General features: G+C 35.7%; 2 protein-coding genes across 13 annotated transcripts; one reads left to right on the forward strand and one right to left on the reverse strand.

The window, feature by feature from the left end:
• Nucleotides 1–78: 78 nt before the first annotated feature.
• Nucleotides 79–9947, forward strand: LOC138181855 (CUB domain-containing protein 2). Of its 8 annotated transcripts, none has more exons than XM_069117177.1 (17): nt 79–655; nt 1286–1655; nt 2768–2891; nt 2957–3058; nt 3456–3633; nt 3747–3773; nt 3866–4077; nt 4207–4414; nt 4497–4705; nt 4953–5184; nt 5320–5505; nt 5601–5846; nt 5916–6136; nt 6266–6448; nt 6564–6693; nt 6847–7031; nt 9297–9947. In XM_069117177.1, exons 4-17 carry the CDS (start codon nt 2965–2967, stop codon nt 9665–9667), a joined length of 2682 nt encoding a protein of 893 aa, XP_068973278.1. In that variant the 5' UTR covers nt 79–655; nt 1286–1655; nt 2768–2891; nt 2957–2964; the 3' UTR covers nt 9668–9947. The 8 variants fall into 8 exon arrangements, 7 of the variants coding, with proteins under 7 accessions (XP_068973278.1, XP_068973280.1, XP_068973281.1 ...); XM_069117179.1 differs by having other exon boundaries at nt 2768–2828; XM_069117180.1 differs by lacking the exon at nt 1286–1655 and having other exon boundaries at nt 79–634; nt 2768–2828.
• Nucleotides 9948–10108: 161 nt separating this feature from the next.
• On the reverse strand, nt 10109–16836 carry LOC138181857 (serine-rich adhesin for platelets). Of its 5 annotated transcripts, XM_069117186.1 has the most exons (12): nt 16718–16836; nt 16456–16519; nt 15995–16387; nt 15783–15927; nt 15487–15642; nt 15155–15306; nt 14899–15018; nt 14753–14813; nt 14332–14624; nt 13913–14044; nt 13596–13814; nt 10109–13497 (listed from the first exon to the last, which is right to left on the reverse strand). In XM_069117186.1, exons 4-12 carry the CDS (start codon nt 15902–15904, stop codon nt 12311–12313), a joined length of 2442 nt encoding a protein of 813 aa, XP_068973287.1. In that variant the 5' UTR covers nt 15905–15927; nt 15995–16387; nt 16456–16519; nt 16718–16836; the 3' UTR covers nt 10109–12310. The 5 variants fall into 5 exon arrangements, with proteins under 5 accessions (XP_068973287.1, XP_068973289.1, XP_068973288.1 ...); XM_069117188.1 differs by lacking the exon at nt 16718–16836 and having other exon boundaries at nt 15487–15612; nt 16456–16696; XM_069117187.1 differs by lacking the exon at nt 16718–16836 and having other exon boundaries at nt 13913–14041; nt 16456–16696.
• Between the last annotated feature and the right edge of the window lie 252 nt (nt 16837–17088).

A 17088-nucleotide genomic window follows, 5' to 3' on the forward strand; every position in this document is an offset into this window, starting at 1 on the left:
TATGCATTAGGCAACCCCTGAATCAGTTGTTTCTCCCCACTCTGATTCACTCTAGCGACCTCTATCCTATCGTTAGGGCGTGTTGGGGTAGGCAGTACTTCCGCAGAAGCAGACTGATCAAGGGTTGCTTAACGCGTTATGTATCTATTGTATCGTTTTGTCAGTTCTTTTCTCTTTTCATTTAATCATACATATATTCCTGTGCAAATATTTGCGCGAGCACACGCAACATATTGTATATAGGTACACACTCAATACCTGTTTTTCTGTTCTCATGTAACTGAAGTGTCGAAACGATACCGTGTTGATTTTACATTTATTTTATTGTCAAGTATAATAACGGCAACGAAATACGCGATAACGAAAAATCAACGTTAAAACCAATATATTTTCTGTTATCGTTTAGCCACATTGTTACATATTGTTCCGTTCCTCGCGATCTAGTGTATGTAGTTTTAACAAGATTGTGCTGCATAATAGGGTAAAGTAATATTTTCAAAAAGCTACACACTGGATTATTGTACAAAAAAGATCCTTTACGTAATTACACAGTCGTCATTTCCATCACGGCGGATGAGGTTCCGAAGCCCAACGACCCGCCGTGATCGAGCAGCATAACATGATCCAGTATAAGGTATCACTAAGACAATGTATAGTACGTACTAATTCAAAAGTGAAACCTTTTTATTTTTTTTAAATTAAACTTTCACTAACGTATTTGTGATGTCTTTGTGATTAAAATGAGGCCAAGCATGATATAATTTGAATTATGTTTACTTATTGGTATGTACTTAATTATCATTTACTAAGTAAGAAAATATGCTCCAAATTATATTGTGTTTGGTATCATTTTAAATAGAAAAATGTAACAAACATGTTTAAAGCAAAAGTTTAATGTAAAAGTTTCCATTCATCACAAATCAAAAATAAGGAAATTTGATTTTTGAGTTAAAGTAAAAAATAAGAAAGTTGGATTTTTGAATTAAAGGTCCCAGTTTGTCGCGGGCTTTATATGTTGCCGGACGCTTTGACTTTCAGCCTTTCTTTCTCTTTCACTCGTGTTGTCCTTTTCCACGTTCGGTACGTTTAGAATCTCAGTCTTCAGAAATAGAGTCGTTTCTACATCTGTATAACTGCAAAACTTGGGTCCCAATTTTTATGCAATTATCCAGTGTTTCTGTAGAGAAAGCAAGGGACTTTTACGAAAAAAGATATTAAAGAATTTAAGCTTATAAACGATATCATTAAATTTTCCCATCATGTTCGACTTATTCGAATGTTATAGCATATGAAGTGTAAAATTTCAATTTTGAACATGATTTTCTAAAGTGCATACATACGATATATACGCACATACTAAGTGTACATATTTGAAGTGTATTTAATATATTTCTGGTGAGAAAAAAAGCATAGAAAGCAATACGTATAAGTATGTAAGTAATTGACTTTGTGCAATTCGTATCGCGAAGAATTTAATGACTTGCATTGACCGACATTTGCATTTCTTAGATACATCAAAACGATAGTGAAAGATTTTTTTCAGTTACAAATTAAATGAAATTTCCTTTGTTGTATATGGTGTATAATGAGTCGCTCAAAAGATCATATGATGCGCGTTATATGTTATATTTACCATGGATCGTTATCAAGTGTGTGTACGTATGCATCTTTTCTTTTTCATTCTTCGTTTTTTTCGCATGAAAAATGGGCCGAACATGACGGTTTATGACATGAAAAAATTTCATTTACTACAGTGATACGTACTATTTTTGTAAAGGAAAAACATAACGTTTAATAAAATTGTTCAGGCCATATAGTAAAGAGGTTAGTGGCCCATAGTATGTGGCGCGCAAAATTGTCGGGTGTCACTAGCGGCGCTGCTGTGTTATTGACCATTTTGCTATCCTTATCGAAATTCAAAGAGGGAAGATGATGGCGACGACGATGACAGGGTACAATGCGGCGGGGTGCTTTGAATACTAAGGTGTTTTGTTTTTTTCCAAAATTGTTTTACGATTCGTACAACCGTATTATGAACTATACCGTAACATAACGATATGTAACAAACCGAAAATAATACATATGTCGTGATCGTAAAAATAATAGTGAATGATGCGGTGAATGGCATAAAGGGCTAAAATGAGGGCGTGGCAAATAAACGTGACACGTGTTCAGGATATTAATCGAATTGCTTTGTATCTTCGCGTGTTTACGTGGTATTTGAATTCATTTCTTCCGTATTGGCATCTAGACCGATTCTGCAAAATGAGCGTGGAGAAGTTTTTTATGATATTTGGTTATAACTGATGACAAAAGTTTATGATATACTACAGTGTCATAATGCATAACAAAACTAGTTAATCAGTTCTTTTTCTTCTTCTCTTTTCCTTTTATTTTTCTTCGGTACATCAACCTATAAGAATGTAAAGAACTGAATTGGTCTTGTTCGTTTAACGAGTTGGTGAGGTGTGGCGGCAGAGGTGACTTGGAAAGTAACCTGTGTCTATTGGCATACTCGATGTCATTTATACATACAACTTTTCAATTTTCCACTTTAATCGTTCAGTATCGTGTTTGTGAGACCTATCTATCGTACCTATCGTAAATGCTCGATAAAACATACGTACAATAGATATGTAACATTGGTTTGATTACATTCATTTTAAATGTTCTGTGTTAATTATAAATTTCAACGTTATATTATAGCATATAAAATCCAACGAAGGTAGCGGAACAATCTAACTTGCTTGAACTCATGTAATTGCAGATGATCTTGAAGATCGATGTTGAATATTTTTCCTGTGTGTGGAATAGAAACTGACGATATGGTAAAATCACAGTTGCCACTATTAGTGGTTTCTCTACAATTTGGCCGTAATAGCGAATAAAAAGTATATACATCATGATTTCAATCGAGACGAAATTGATTCAGCAAAATGCAAATGTGTATTCCTAGGATGCAGTATGGCTTCGATACTCTACTGGCATGCTTCTGGGAATAATTTGATTTCTGCTGCTTTTATCTTATTCTTACTACTTTGTCCTCGCAGCAGTACAGGTTAGTGATGATGTTCGTTTACCTCTCTGTTTCGCTTTCCTTTACATCAACTGGATTTAGATAATTGTTCAGTGATAACAAGATAGAATCAGTAACAATTGTCATCATACGTTAACATTAATAATAAATAAGTTTCTTTGGTAAGGAGTTAATGATATTTGGCGTTTGTTTGTGTATTTACAGTAGGCAATTTAAATATACCTAAACTGAGACGCGTTTAATTGTATCATTCTTACTGTTGTCGGTTGTCGGAAAAATTGAAGTAATAGCAAAGTGATAGTAAGTCAACCGTGTGTATAAGTTGTGATCTTACTAACGAGAAGAGTAGTATTAAACAGGACATCTACCAAGCTCTTTCACATATAAAAAATATTTTGACGCATGTATAATTTCACAGAATGTGATCAGAAGTTTATAAGTACGCCAGATGGTCCACCAAATGGAACCTTTCATGCTCCGACGATAATTAACCCCGAAGGGGATTCCAGACAATGCGTATATATATTTTTCGCTGGGCCGCGACAACGAGTCGAATTGAAATTCAATTCATTCGGCCTTCGGGGTACACCACCAGAGTGAGTAATTTCTTTTAAATTAAAGCGGTAAAATATCATTTCTTTATTTGTGCCAGTTTTTGTGTCGATGTATATGAGTTCTATTTATTGATTAATTATCCATATTTTTGTAGTGGATCCGCTGTTGGGGAGTTACCCGCGTAAGTATTTACATACGTTAGGTATCGATATAATTTGCTCGCGGCCAAACTATTTTTGTTCGCAGATGAACTAGGAAAAACTTGGTTTTCAGTTGTGGTCACGAATATATGGACTTGTACACGGAAATACGATCGGAGAATACCAGCAAGTTGGTGGAAACTCCTTTCGGTGGTCGTTTTTGTGGTCCGATCCCACCTCGCAGGCGTGTGTCTCTCTATCAGGGAATCGCTCTTAGTTTCTACACTGATAAAAATATTACATTCCCTAGCCTGTTCAGCGGTACATATGCGTTTATCAATGCATGTACGTAAGCACTATTTGCCCTATACTTGAAATTTTAACTATCAACTCAGTTACACACACACACATACATACACACACACAGTTATTTTCGCTTCTGCCAATTCTTACTAATGTTTGGATTGTTCGCAGCTGAATACGAAGTGGGAACCCCAGCTCCTAGCACACCATGCTCATTCAAGGTAGAGTCAGAAAACAAACGCAACGGCAGTATATTATCTCCTACTTATCCGGGCACATATCCGAAAGGTCTTACATGCAGTTATCAATTTATCGGAGTACAAGGTCAACGAGTACGCCTTGAGTTTCGAGATTTCGATTTGTTCTTTGGAGGTCAACAGTATGTAGCTGTTTATGTACTTCCGCGTTAAGCAGCTGCGTACTTTTCTAATTGCCGCCTGTAACATTATTGTATTTTGCAGTTGTCCCTTAGATTATCTAAAAGTGTACGATGGTTTAGACAATACGTCGGCTGTTATCGGAACATATTGTGGTCAACAACGAAATTTAGTATTATATTCATCAGAGTCTAGTTTGTACGTACTGTTCGTTACACTTCAACGTACAGCGAACACACAAAATCGTGGATTCAAGGGTATCTTTGAATTCTCTGAGAGTTTCGTTAAATTAGGTAAGTTGAAATACCGTAATTCATAAATGCTATAAATGCTATTATTGATCGAGCAATTGTAAAGAGTTGCATCCAGTTACAAACGACACTTTGTTCTGTCCCTTCTTTTTTCTTAATCTCGAGCATATATGTGTACGCGTACAATATGCATATATGCATGGATACATATATGTATATATCAATGCGCATAAACGTATCTATGTATGTATGTATATGTGTGTGTACACGCTCGATTCTATCTGCTCAGACTTCATCACCACTTACGAGGGTGAGCATATACGAGGATCAGAGTGCGACCAGAAGATATTGAGTAAGAAGGAATCATCTGGATTCGTGGTTAGCCCAAACTATCCATTTCCATATATACCAAAGGTTGTGTGTCGGTATTTCATTTATGGAATGCAAGATTCCCAGCATCTTGAACGCGTTCGATTAGAATTCAGACAATTTAAAATACCAAAAAATAAGACGATAGGAGAGTAAGTATAATTGCATTACTGTTAAAATGTTTCTCTTGTCAATTTTGATCGCAATTAAACAAATTTTTTGTTCGTTTCCAATATGGTACGCAATGTGTATTCCCTTCGTCGTTCTTTTGCCTGCTCGTCGTTTAGTTCATCCTGTACCGATGGATATTTGAAGTTGTATTTGAAAGGACAAGAAGCAACAGATTCTTACGATAAATTCGATTACGAATTGTGCGGTTCGGAGAGCAATCCGAGCCCTGTAGTTAGCGATGGTCCAAGACTCGTGATGGTATTTAGCAGCGGAGAATCTCAAGGACAAGGCTTTAAAGCATGGTAACAGACTAATCTAATACGCAAAGTCTTCTTAAATGAGATAACAAATTGCACGATAAGAGAAAGCAGCATATGTGACGCATTTGTTCTTATAGTTACAGTTTTGAAACAGAGTATAAGATACCGGGCACCGCGGCACCCGATGGCAGCTGCACTTTCACGTACCGCAGTTCCTCTCGCAAAAAAGGAGATTTTAATTCTCCGCGACATCCTAGTAATTATCCAAGCAACACAAATTGCACATATGTTTTCATAGCTACGCCAAACGAACAAGTTACCTTAATATTTGATTATTTTAAAGTTCGAACGAAAAATACGAATATGACAACCGGACACTACGGGTAAGTTGCTCAATTATTATTGTACTATTGTTGCTGCTGATGTACAATTGCACGTGTCTCTTGTCTCAGAGTGGAAATTTGCCAAGATGATTGGTTGGAGATATATAATACGTATCGAGATAATACGGAAAAATTAATAGGTAGATATTGTGGTAGTACGGCTCCCGGACCGGTGGAATCAAATCTCGGTGCTCTCGGCTTAAAAGTGATTCTGCATTCGGATTCTGAGTTGGTTTATAGCGGTTTCAAAGCGCGTTACACGTTCCAAGTAGCGAAACCTATTTTTGGAGGTACGTAGTTGTAATAAAACTCAAATCCTTCGCGTCAAAATTGATTAAATTTCTGTAAATCTTTAATTAGTTTATTTATAAAGCAAGAACAAATACAAATTGTTTGTCGCTGTATTTGTCGCATTGCAGATTGCGGATCGAATATAAGCAGTGTGAATTATGGAGTCATTGCTAGTCCGAATTACCCAAACAAATACGATGGACCCGCAAGAAATCTGGCTAGTAAAACTTGCAATTGGTTTATAAGAGTCCGACCGAATCAGCGAATATTACTACACTTTGAAACATTTTCGGTAGAGGGTGATCAATCAGGTATATCCATGTTTTTCAATAGTTTGATTCTATCGATTAATGGAGTTGGTTTAAGTGAAGGGCCTAAATCTCAATCGAAGTTGCTAGCAGCAATAAAGAAATGTAATTTCTTCAGTTCGTGGTTGTCCTGCTGCGGTGCTGCGCATATGGTATTCCGCATCGTCCACGCCTGTCGAAATGTGTGGTATTCAAACTCTAGACAAAAATTGGACTTACCTCTCTGTGGACAATAACATGCGACTTAGGTTTGTTTTTCGCACAACTGATTCTTTATTGCTTTCTATTTCGTGTTTATGGCTTTACAAACATCGATCACGGTTGCGTTCACGTTTAAGTGAAAGAATAAAGAACATGAGCATTGATCGCGCCTTTTCTTTACTTTCCTTCTTTTGTTTTAGCTTCATATTGGCTGATAAAGCGGTTGGACAAATGGGATTTAAAGCAACGTGGACCGAAGTGAGCACAAATACCGACTGCCAGAATCAGTTTCTTTGCGGCGAAAATAAATACTGCATTGCAGAGTCACTTCGGTGTAATAACATTCGTAATTGTGGCCCAAACGACACTACGGATGAAGAAAATTGTAAGTTTCGCAATCGTTAGAAAAACATCGAGTCAAGTTCTTAGAAACGTGTGGTTCAATTCTACTCTTCTTTTATTTTGCTTTTACTATCTATAGTTGTGTAAAATTGTCGTGTGTATTACGTTTTCATCTAGCGAGGATGACAACGTGCAAATTTTCCACCATACACTATACGTGTAAATGTATAAACATTATACCGCCGCGTGAACTCTGTACTCATATGTGTGTGCGTGTGCATACACGAACGCACGTACACACATATACATACATATACGCGCAACAGATAGACACACACGCATTCACACACGCATACATTTCCGAATCCAATATCAAACTTGTAATTTCTTCAGATCATTCAATAGATACTTAATTATTCAATTACTCTACAAATTCTCCAAGCGTATTCTTTTTCTACCGAGTACAGTACCTTTAACTAATCCTTCTCACGTATATGTTATGCATGCATATACGCGAGTGTGTATGTATGCATGCATCTTCTATGGATGTATACTGTATACACATGTAAATATCCGATTAAAATCAAACCTGCTACTGGCTATTATACAGTACGATATCGTTCGGCATTGAACCGAATTGTCTATCTCGTTCTCGTTAAACGTATAAAAGTAAAAATAGTGTATAGCAATACATATTATATATATATATACATCATTATTATACATATCTGACATCTGAATTTGGATATCTGAATATAAGAATATGATTTTAAGATGATGCAAATTGGTAAATTCTGCACGAATCTGCATGTATTTTTCAGTTCATTTTGCTCGAAGGTATCGGACACGTAATGTTATCGCGTAAATCATGACTTCAGTTCTAGATCGTTTTCGAATCGTTTCGATCGTTTACGATAAAAGAAAGTGTTCATGTTAGTGTTCACCTTGCACACGCGTACAATACACGTTTTCCAAGATATTCGTAATTACGTATAGCAATGGAGTAGGATAGGGGAACAATGTTCGACATTGGAGAAAGATTAACTAGTAAGTAGAGAAAAAATGGTAGATAGAAGTTGAAGAGAAAGACAAGTATGTACTGAATTGCGTAATATTTTGGGTAAGTAGTACGTAGCTGTGTGTACAGGTGAAAGAATGGAGAGATTGAATGGGTGAATGACTGTGTGTGGTGTCGCAGGTGCAGCATCAGCCCCATTGTCGCCAGCACTGGCTGGAGTCTCTGCCATGCTTCTTCTCTCTCTGTGCTTTGTGTTCGTGGCCATCTGAGCCCTTCATGAAGCTTCCGACGATCCGGCATGTTATGATCTCCCCTATCACGTGAGTTCACTCACAATATTGCACATGTATCGCTCTTAATTTTTATACAACAACAAATTAATTATACGGTAACATTTTTAATGTCAACCAATGTATTATGTGTATACAAATAGAAACGCGGATAGATGACGGACGCACAACCACCTTCATATTCATTTTATACACGTATACATGTATAATTTCAAATGTAACATGTAAAGTCATTTGCACCACTGCGCGCTATTATCCCTCTTTATTATTTCACTTATTTTTAAGTAGAAAACTTCTCACATTTGGTTATTATAACATATGTACTTACATATACAATACTATATAATTCTACAGAAATTGTATCGAAAATATCGTTGTTTTTCAAGTATACGAAATTTACGTTTATATTGTCTTAAAAGTTTCTCTCACGTTTTACACAAAGTTTATAGAAAAAACGCATGATTACAGTGAATGCAAATTTGTTCATATAAAATAGCATGTGGATCTTCTCTCTTTCTCACAGACACGCGTTCACATGTTCGCGCTCTCCCTCTCCTCTTACAGATGCTCCTAATCACACTCTTTCCTTTTTTCACTTTTCTTTCCTTTCCTCTTCGTTCCTTTTGCTGTTAAATCTTTCATCTTTTTCAAAATTTCTTTCCTCTTTCGAAGACTATCAACCATGTCAACCACGCACATTATCTTCGACTATCTTTTTAACTACATCCTCCGTTCCGCCGCGTTTTACTTTTTCCGCTACCATCTTTCTATAGGTTTCATTTCAATATGCTACGAGTATAAAACAAATGAAGCTAGTTGAATGATAAGCAATCGTACAAAAATTCGATTAAACTTTCAACGAATTGTACATAATTGTGTAGATTTTATGTTTTGTAAACGAGGAGCTAGAAAAGAGACAAAATACAAAAATGGACATTAGAGAGAATATGGACAAGTTTTAGATTGAACAAACGTTTGACAAGAAATTATTATATTTCAGGTGATATAGTTGTACAGACGAATAATTACGCTGTTTCCGTGGGTGGTGCCATCGGTATTATATTGATGTCATTGATCGTTTGTCTTTTGTGTCATCGAAAACTAAGAAGACGAGTTCAAACTGGACATCTTGACGATCTGCGTCATCGCATAGACGAGAGGCATCGATGTTATCATAATGAAAACCTTCTCCAACATCATCACCACTTTCATCATCATCACCATCAGCACCAGCATCAATATCAGCAACAGCAACAACAGCAACAACACTATCAAGATTTGACTAGTGATTCAAGATATCACCTAGAATCATCGACTAGTCCAATGAGCGAGAGCGATGTCGAGGAAGCCAGCAGTCTCAACAGTGTGTGACACATCGTGTCATATTATTTGAACTCTGTTTGTTACCTTATTTTATTTACGTTACAGTTATATTAAACCACTGAAACGTCCCGTTTTTACCTCATTTCTACCTCATTTGTACTCATCTCCCGAGGATCAGTTAACTACTCCATTTTCATGTTTAACGAGGCGTTTCATCATAACGATACAGTTATCATCGATATACGCAAAAGAATCTTCGAATAAGCTTCAACTTGCTCCAATTTTATCAAGATTAGTCTATATTCGAATAATAAAAATCATGTATGCATTTTTTAGAATGATTCATTGTATGTTATTCTGTAACGCACGATTTATTTTCTTGTAGACGTATGGCTGAACGCAGTTTGTATACTTTTCCTCGTTTTCCTTTTTTTTAAGCTTTGACTCCTTTTAAAATACATGAGCGTATTTTTAATATATATAATTATTGATGCAATATATAGGATCGTATACAGAGAAACGTAAAGATAAGAACGCGACAAATAGCCGAGCTGTAATTCGGCAATAATTTGAATGGAAAATAAATCGTTGCATCAGTTGTGTTTCATTGAAGATGGAGTGAAAGAAATGAAAAGGTCCGATTATTGTTAACGATATTTCCGAAGCTCCTGATCCTCCAAAAAAATAAGTAAAATATATTTTTACTTCGAGTTAACTAGATTTATCGTTATTGTTACGTCAATGCGTTGTCATTGACACCTTTTTCTTATATTTTCTTGCATGTATTTAGCCGAATCCACGGGCGAAGTATGGTTGAAGTAATAACATTACGTTATATTCGTATCTGGTTGAAATATTCGATTATATAGAAGAACATGTTACCACATGCATCCTTCCCTTGCGTAATCCGTTCACGTAGCATGTAACTAGCTGTACGCAACGCGCATACATATTTTACACATGTGAGAACGTGATCATTTCACAAATAGTACCTACGCAATTTCTTTGTAAATGTTATTTTTTTAGTTTTAAGCATATACAATTGTCGAGCGATAAGATCTGTAGCTTGAAATGGCCAGTTCAAGTTTACGTAGTTGCGTCCTATTTCTTGGTGTGATGAGTAATATACATACAGTGGTTTCATAAATCACGATATGTATATTTTTGTGATAAAATTTTTGACCCCTACTTCTATTTTTTTAATTCGTACGATTGAGCAAGATTATTTCAACGATCCAAACCTACCATGATTCCTATTTGTTTTTTAAAAGTTTTATATTTCCCATTATCTTAGATTATTGTTTACTTTCAACCAATTATACAATTTTTAGACAGAATAACTCAATTTTATGTTGTATGCAACGCACACTAACAAAACAGGACTGTTAAGAAATACGTCGCGTATAAATGTATATGAAATCTATAAATGCTGCCATTTGATATAATAGTTACATTATACGATTTTATACAAGTGAGAATCAGATGTAATTAAGCATAATCGTGTTTGATTAAATACCGAACACGAAATGATTGAGCAGCAAGTTACATTGACAAACAAATTTTACGCGTCGAATTTTTTACTTTTTGCTCCCCCTTTACTTAATAGTTATCTTATGTTTAAATGTTTCGCATTTTGCATGAATCTTGAAAGCGGACATAAATTTTAATTTGTGTCTAACGGAAAGAAAAATAACGATAGCGAGAGAAAAAAGAAGGGGAATAGAAACAAAGAAACAAAGAAAAATGTATAGCCAAATACACAGGGAACGATGGTATTTAATATGTTCATAGTAAATGAAGAGAATAACAAATTTGATAGGCGTGAAGTACATCGCATTTCTGAAAAAAAAATCACACGAAACAAGGAAAAGTACGCGAAATAATAAAGGATGTAACAGATTTATGTGTGATGTATATTTGTGGTTTCGATTTTGATTCAATTTCCCTTTTTAGCAGGATTTCACAGAACAAGACAACTCCCTTTTGTTTCTTTTTTGCTTTCTTTTATTTTACCGAAAAACGTTCGATCTCGTGAAAAATACATATAAAAGACTACAAATCATTATATTTAAAATGAATGCATTTAATCGCGACATATATTCATTTTTCATAAATTAGCGCCGGAAGTAAGATCATGTTATGTTCAAAGGTTATGTTCAAACATATGTTAAATACATATGTATGTAATTACATATCATCGAAGTTACTAATTACGAGTTCTGCAAGATGTTATCGTAAACATGTGCTCAAATATAACACACCTTACGAGTACGATACATGCCATTTGATGTTACTTGAGAGAAAGGGATAGCGAGAAACGGGACAAGGGAAAAAACATAGAAATAACCGTAAAACTAAATCGAATTAGAATGATGGAACGAAAACGAATCGCATTATTTACATTATACACTTTTCCTCAATTCGATCTTATAATTTGCATTTCATCATAATAAAAAAAAATTTAAGGTCCAGTAAAATAAAAAGTGAAGAATGACGATTAAACAGTTAACTGTACGATTGTTAGAGAAATAGAGATGATGGACAAAGTTAAAGAAGAAACAAGCATGAAGCAATGGACAACAGAAAATCATATGAAAAAATGTTAGAAAATATGATGATACAAAGGATTATAAAAGGAGCATGACAGCGGTAAAAGAAAACAACGAAAGGGAAACGAAGGAGAATATTCGATTAGACTTGCACATATTGCTCGTCATCGGTATCTCCATTAATCGGCTTAGAAGAATGATTTTGATGTATCTGTTCGTAATCAGCGTTAAACAATATATTTTTCTGCACTTTCTCGTATCCATTCGGATCTTGTTCGAGTTTATATGTATTCACTTGTTCGTATGGCGGCTCCTCGGTGCGAGTAACACTCATATATTTCACGCTCTCGTAATTAGGATCTCCGTGATTAACAGATTCGTAATTAGGGTCTGTGTCGCTGTCACCAGGTCTGCAAACTGAAGCGTAATTTGGTTCTCCTGAATCATGCGGCATACTTTCGTAATTCGGTTCCGAGTCCGTGTCTGGATCCATTTCGGATCTGCTCCTTAACTTTACTTTCTCGTATCCTGGATCTTCACTACTAGCGTTACTAATTTGTCGATGTTTGAATGGCATGGAATAAGAAGAAGAAGAAGATGAAGATGATGATGAAGAAGAAGTTGAAGGAGAAGAAGTAGAAAGGGAAGAAGTGGTTGGTAAATCCACGTTATTTCGTAAAGAAGTCGAGGCGGAGTTGCTAGTTTGCTGATAGTCTGCTGCAGTATCCATAGTGAGGCATTGTTGTGGGCATAACACTTCATAGTTCGGATCACAGGACTCGCGAGTGGTTGAATGTTTTTTAGGTAAATCACTGTTCATAACTTCGTATCCATGACCGAGCGTGAAATTTGATGAGTCCAAACCGTCATCAGTTCTAGATGATGAAGGAGGGGATGATTTCATCAAAACGTCCGTTTCCGAATGAAAATTACCGACATCACCGACGGAATCGGATTCCTTCTTTTGTATTTCCATAGAATCATGACTAGACGATGCAATTCTGTTACTTTCAACAAGACTTGATTTTCGAACAGAACCAAGGACAAATGTATCAGAATGCAGGCTTCCCTGAGAATTTGAATGCGCGTCATTTTGCTGTTCTTCCGCGTCTTTCTTTTTCTTCATTACTTTCGCGTACATATCCTCTAGAGATTTCCCACTGGATAAAGCTGATTTCATTCGGTCATCGCTTTTTGGCTTCTTCTCGATTAATGCGTATACTTCTGCTGTCCCTTCCGGCGGAGGCGGTAACGGTGAATTCGCTTGACGTTTCTCAGGCTTTGGTGATCCAGGATTTACGATAGAACTATTGGCACTTGACGACGAAGCTGTAATATTATAATACGAGACTTGATAAAAAGATATTTATTAAATAATTGAAACGCGCGAATACGCGTATAAAATAGAATATGAAAAGAATTATTACCTTGTCTTGAATGAGCATGTGCAACATGCCGTAAACTATCGACGCTCGGTGGTTGCGGAGCAGGGTAAGTTTCATCGGAACGAGACGGGACGCGGGAGAATAATGTTTGCTCGTTTTGTACTCGTTGAATCTCTGTCATCGTCGGTTGTATTTGTGCGTATGTTTCGCTACCGCTAGTGTATACCTTGTCTTGTTCGTCGATCGCAGCATACATTTCGTCTGTCAAGTGAAACAATATCGCTTATCAATGATGAAAAAAGGAAGAAAAAATAAAGCAAAGAATACACGTTGTGTACACTGTTCAAATACGTATATACCAGAATCATCCGATACAGTCGCATAATGAGGATCCGTGAGCGGTCGAACAGATTGGCTCTGTCGACAAATTGTCTTTGTCTGCGCAATTATGTTAGCTAGGGGCTCTCTTACACTGATGCTTGTGTATCCTTCTATGTGAAATGAAAAAGAGAAAAACAAATATATATAGAAGTATATATACAAGAACAGAAGAAGAAAGAATATATATAAAAAGATGAACGTTAGAAGCGGGGATACGTTTCGCGTTATAAGAAACAGCGTTATACGAAGCATATGAATTATGTACATATATGGACTATGAATATAATGTTATACGAATTCGCGTATATACATATGTGTATAGAGTGCGCTTTCATCAAAGTAAGTCTAAAAAGCGTAATCGAAGATTGATTTATAGGACAGAAATGTAAATATTTACTAGAATCTTGAGAATCTCCGCTAAAATGTTGTTGCGGGCTATTTGACTGAGGTTGCGGTGGTTGAGGCAGTAACATTAACAGTGGTGGCGTCATGTAAGGCAAATCTTGATTAGCTTGTACTCCACCCGATATGGCATTGGCCGCCTGAATATCACATGGCCCGGTTTCGGCAGACAAAAGAGAATTATGCGACGAAGATCGACGAGTTCTTGGTGGTGCAACCGGGTTTCCGTTACTTTGAGACGTTGACGTTGATGGCTTGTCGACATTGATTGCTTGTTTAATATTATTTCTGTAATATTTTTTATTCATTTTCCGCTTTTAATGTAAAAGTAGAAGTAGAGAAATATATGTTCAATAGTATTATCATAAAAAAAAGAAACTATAATACAACTATACTTATGACTCTGCAATCATTACCGACTCGATTGATTAGCCTCTGTTTTTTGAACATTTTGAACTTGAGCATATGGATGTTCAACTGGAATAAGCATAAATGGTTACATTATAATGATGATTTGAGATGATTGATAATAATGATTTGATAATTATTTTTGTGTTTGTACCATTGTCTGAATTAGGGGACGACGCAAATCTTAAATATTGATCATCCGAGGTTTCTTGGATCAATGATGGATTTTGATGTAAAACTTCTGGCACGTCCAGTTTAGATATCTGTTCTTTTCCTATAAACATATTAAAAGCGATATTGTCGTTAAAGAAAAGGAGACACATTCCTGACATGGAATATGTTTTCAATAAAATTAACCTATGTCTCATTGTATGTAATTAATAGACGTCAATCTATTCTATCGGATATACCTGTATCTCGTACTGTGGCGTAGAGCTCGGACTGATCACCGATCGTTTCAGTGATTTCATAGATATCTTGAGATACAGATGTTCCTGTATTTTCATGCCTCTTTCCTTTGTCTTTTGGAATATCTGGAAGACTTCTATTGGCACTGGTTGACCTATATATGTAATGCAAAAGTTTCATAGTTTCAAGTCAGACAGAGCTCATCATTTCATATAATACTAGTTGACATATTAATAATTGTGATTAAGTTTGAATATTTCGCAAACTATTACAAGTTATGAGAATTTATATTTAACAAAACAGCATAACGCTAAATCGATATTAGGACAGGAACCTTTTTCCACTGTCAATGATATCTTGCGTTGCTATACGAAGGGCATCTGCCATCGGAATCCCATTAAAGCCATCATTGTCAGAATCATTTAGAGTTACCATTCCAGCAAGGCCGAGAAATTCATTCCTATTTAAAGGAATTACAACTGAACGTATCCTTGTAAATGATACGAAAAATTGCATTCTTAATTCCAATATAAAATGTAACTTTATTATTGTTAGCAGAAATGTATGAAATGTTATTTTTTTCAGAGATGATAACGATAATTCATAAGTATAAATGTATAAACAGTTTACTTGTTCTCGTTACGACGACAGCTGCAAATACAAGCAACAATGAGACCAAGGAAGCACAACAATGCTCCAATAGAGACGACCCAGTAACACCAGGCACCTTCCTCGAGAAAAGGTTGTATCATGTTATGGCATGTATTCTTAGGTCCTATAAAGCGTAACTTTTTGAAACGTATACAAAGTGAAACACGATTCTTTGAAATAGTAACAATTACCTTCCAGTCAATTCATCGCATGCAAATTGACTCAATCCATGTTTGATATCTTGTAATTTAATACTTTCAGGAAACTGATAAAATGTTGTGATATTTTTTCAGTTATGTTACTTTTCTTGATTTCTTGTTTCTTCTGGTGTCTTACCTTTCTCCCCCTCCTCGCCCTCTCTCTCACACACACACACACACAAAATCTCTGCTGCTTTTGCATTACATTTTGTTTAGCTACGTTATAGCATACACTTTTTCAGATGTTTGATATGCTTACATAACATTGAAATATTTGAAATGGATGTACGATGACCGATCGGTTGAAAATAGCCAAGATCATTGTTTTTTTGATACTCATATGTAATAATATCACTTATATGCAGTTAATTTGTTGGTTTGTGACTGAAAAGAAATAACATTTGTAAGAATTGTTCGAGTAAAGTACGAAAACTCGTGGCAAACATACATACAAAATGAGTATCGAATACTAGGTTTATATCATTTGGTCCAGAATGCTGTAGAAAATTGACATTTCTATAGAAACAAAATCAAAAAACCAGAACTTCTTTTTATAAGAAAATATCTATATGTACATAGATAAGTACATGGGGATATCGATATGTCACGTAAACGTCTTTTGACATATCACGATCGCGAAATAAGGTTACGTTATCTATGCATGCGGTGTGCGTTCTCATAGATACGAGTAGATACATACGACTCCTTACTCACACATTTCTAAATACACGTAATTTGCGACTTCTCGATTGATACGTTTCGATAATCGATAACAGGTAGAAATTAAATATGACATTTAAAGTGAAAGCATTATCAAATGAGATATACATATGAGATGTACATATTACATATGTAGAATGGATATGGCATCTTATGGATCTTAGTGCCATGTTCTGAAATACCGATCGTTCAAAAAATCAAAGATTTTGTTATGCCATCTATGAACCAGAGTTTTGAGGTTAAGAATCGCGCGTGCGTGTGTATGTGTCACATGATATCCATGACGGAATCGTATCTTTCAACTTCTCCAGCTTCGTTTTCAAAAAAATTGAATAGTCATGGTAAATACAGAAGCATTTACATAC

The sequence above is a fragment of the Bombus flavifrons genome, chromosome 7, assembly GCF_040668555.2.
Source record: "Bombus flavifrons isolate JBK064 chromosome 7, iyBomFlav1_principal, whole genome shotgun sequence".
In the NCBI taxonomy this organism is placed as follows: domain Eukaryota; kingdom Metazoa; phylum Arthropoda; class Insecta; order Hymenoptera; family Apidae; genus Bombus; species Bombus flavifrons.

Coding starts and splice junctions, on each gene's coding strand:
- LOC138181857 (XM_069117186.1), bottom strand. CDS start 15,904: ATGATACAACCTTTTCTCGAGGAAGGTGCCTGGTGTTACTGGGTCGTC. Junction 14,814..14,898: donor GTCCCCTAATTCAGACAATG/GTACAAACACAA, acceptor TGCTTATTCCAG/TTGAACATCCATATGCTCAA. Junction 14,625..14,752: donor GAGGCTAATCAATCGAGTCG/GTAATGATTGCA, acceptor AAAATATTACAG/AAATAATATTAAACAAGCAA.
- LOC138181855 (XM_069117177.1), top strand. CDS start 2,965: ATGGCTTCGATACTCTACTGGCATGCTTCTGGGAATAATTTGATTTCT. Junction 5,185..5,319: donor AAAAATAAGACGATAGGAGA/GTAAGTATAATT, acceptor CTCGTCGTTTAG/TTCATCCTGTACCGATGGAT. Junction 6,449..6,563: donor GGTAGAGGGTGATCAATCAG/GTATATCCATGT, acceptor TAATTTCTTCAG/TTCGTGGTTGTCCTGCTGCG.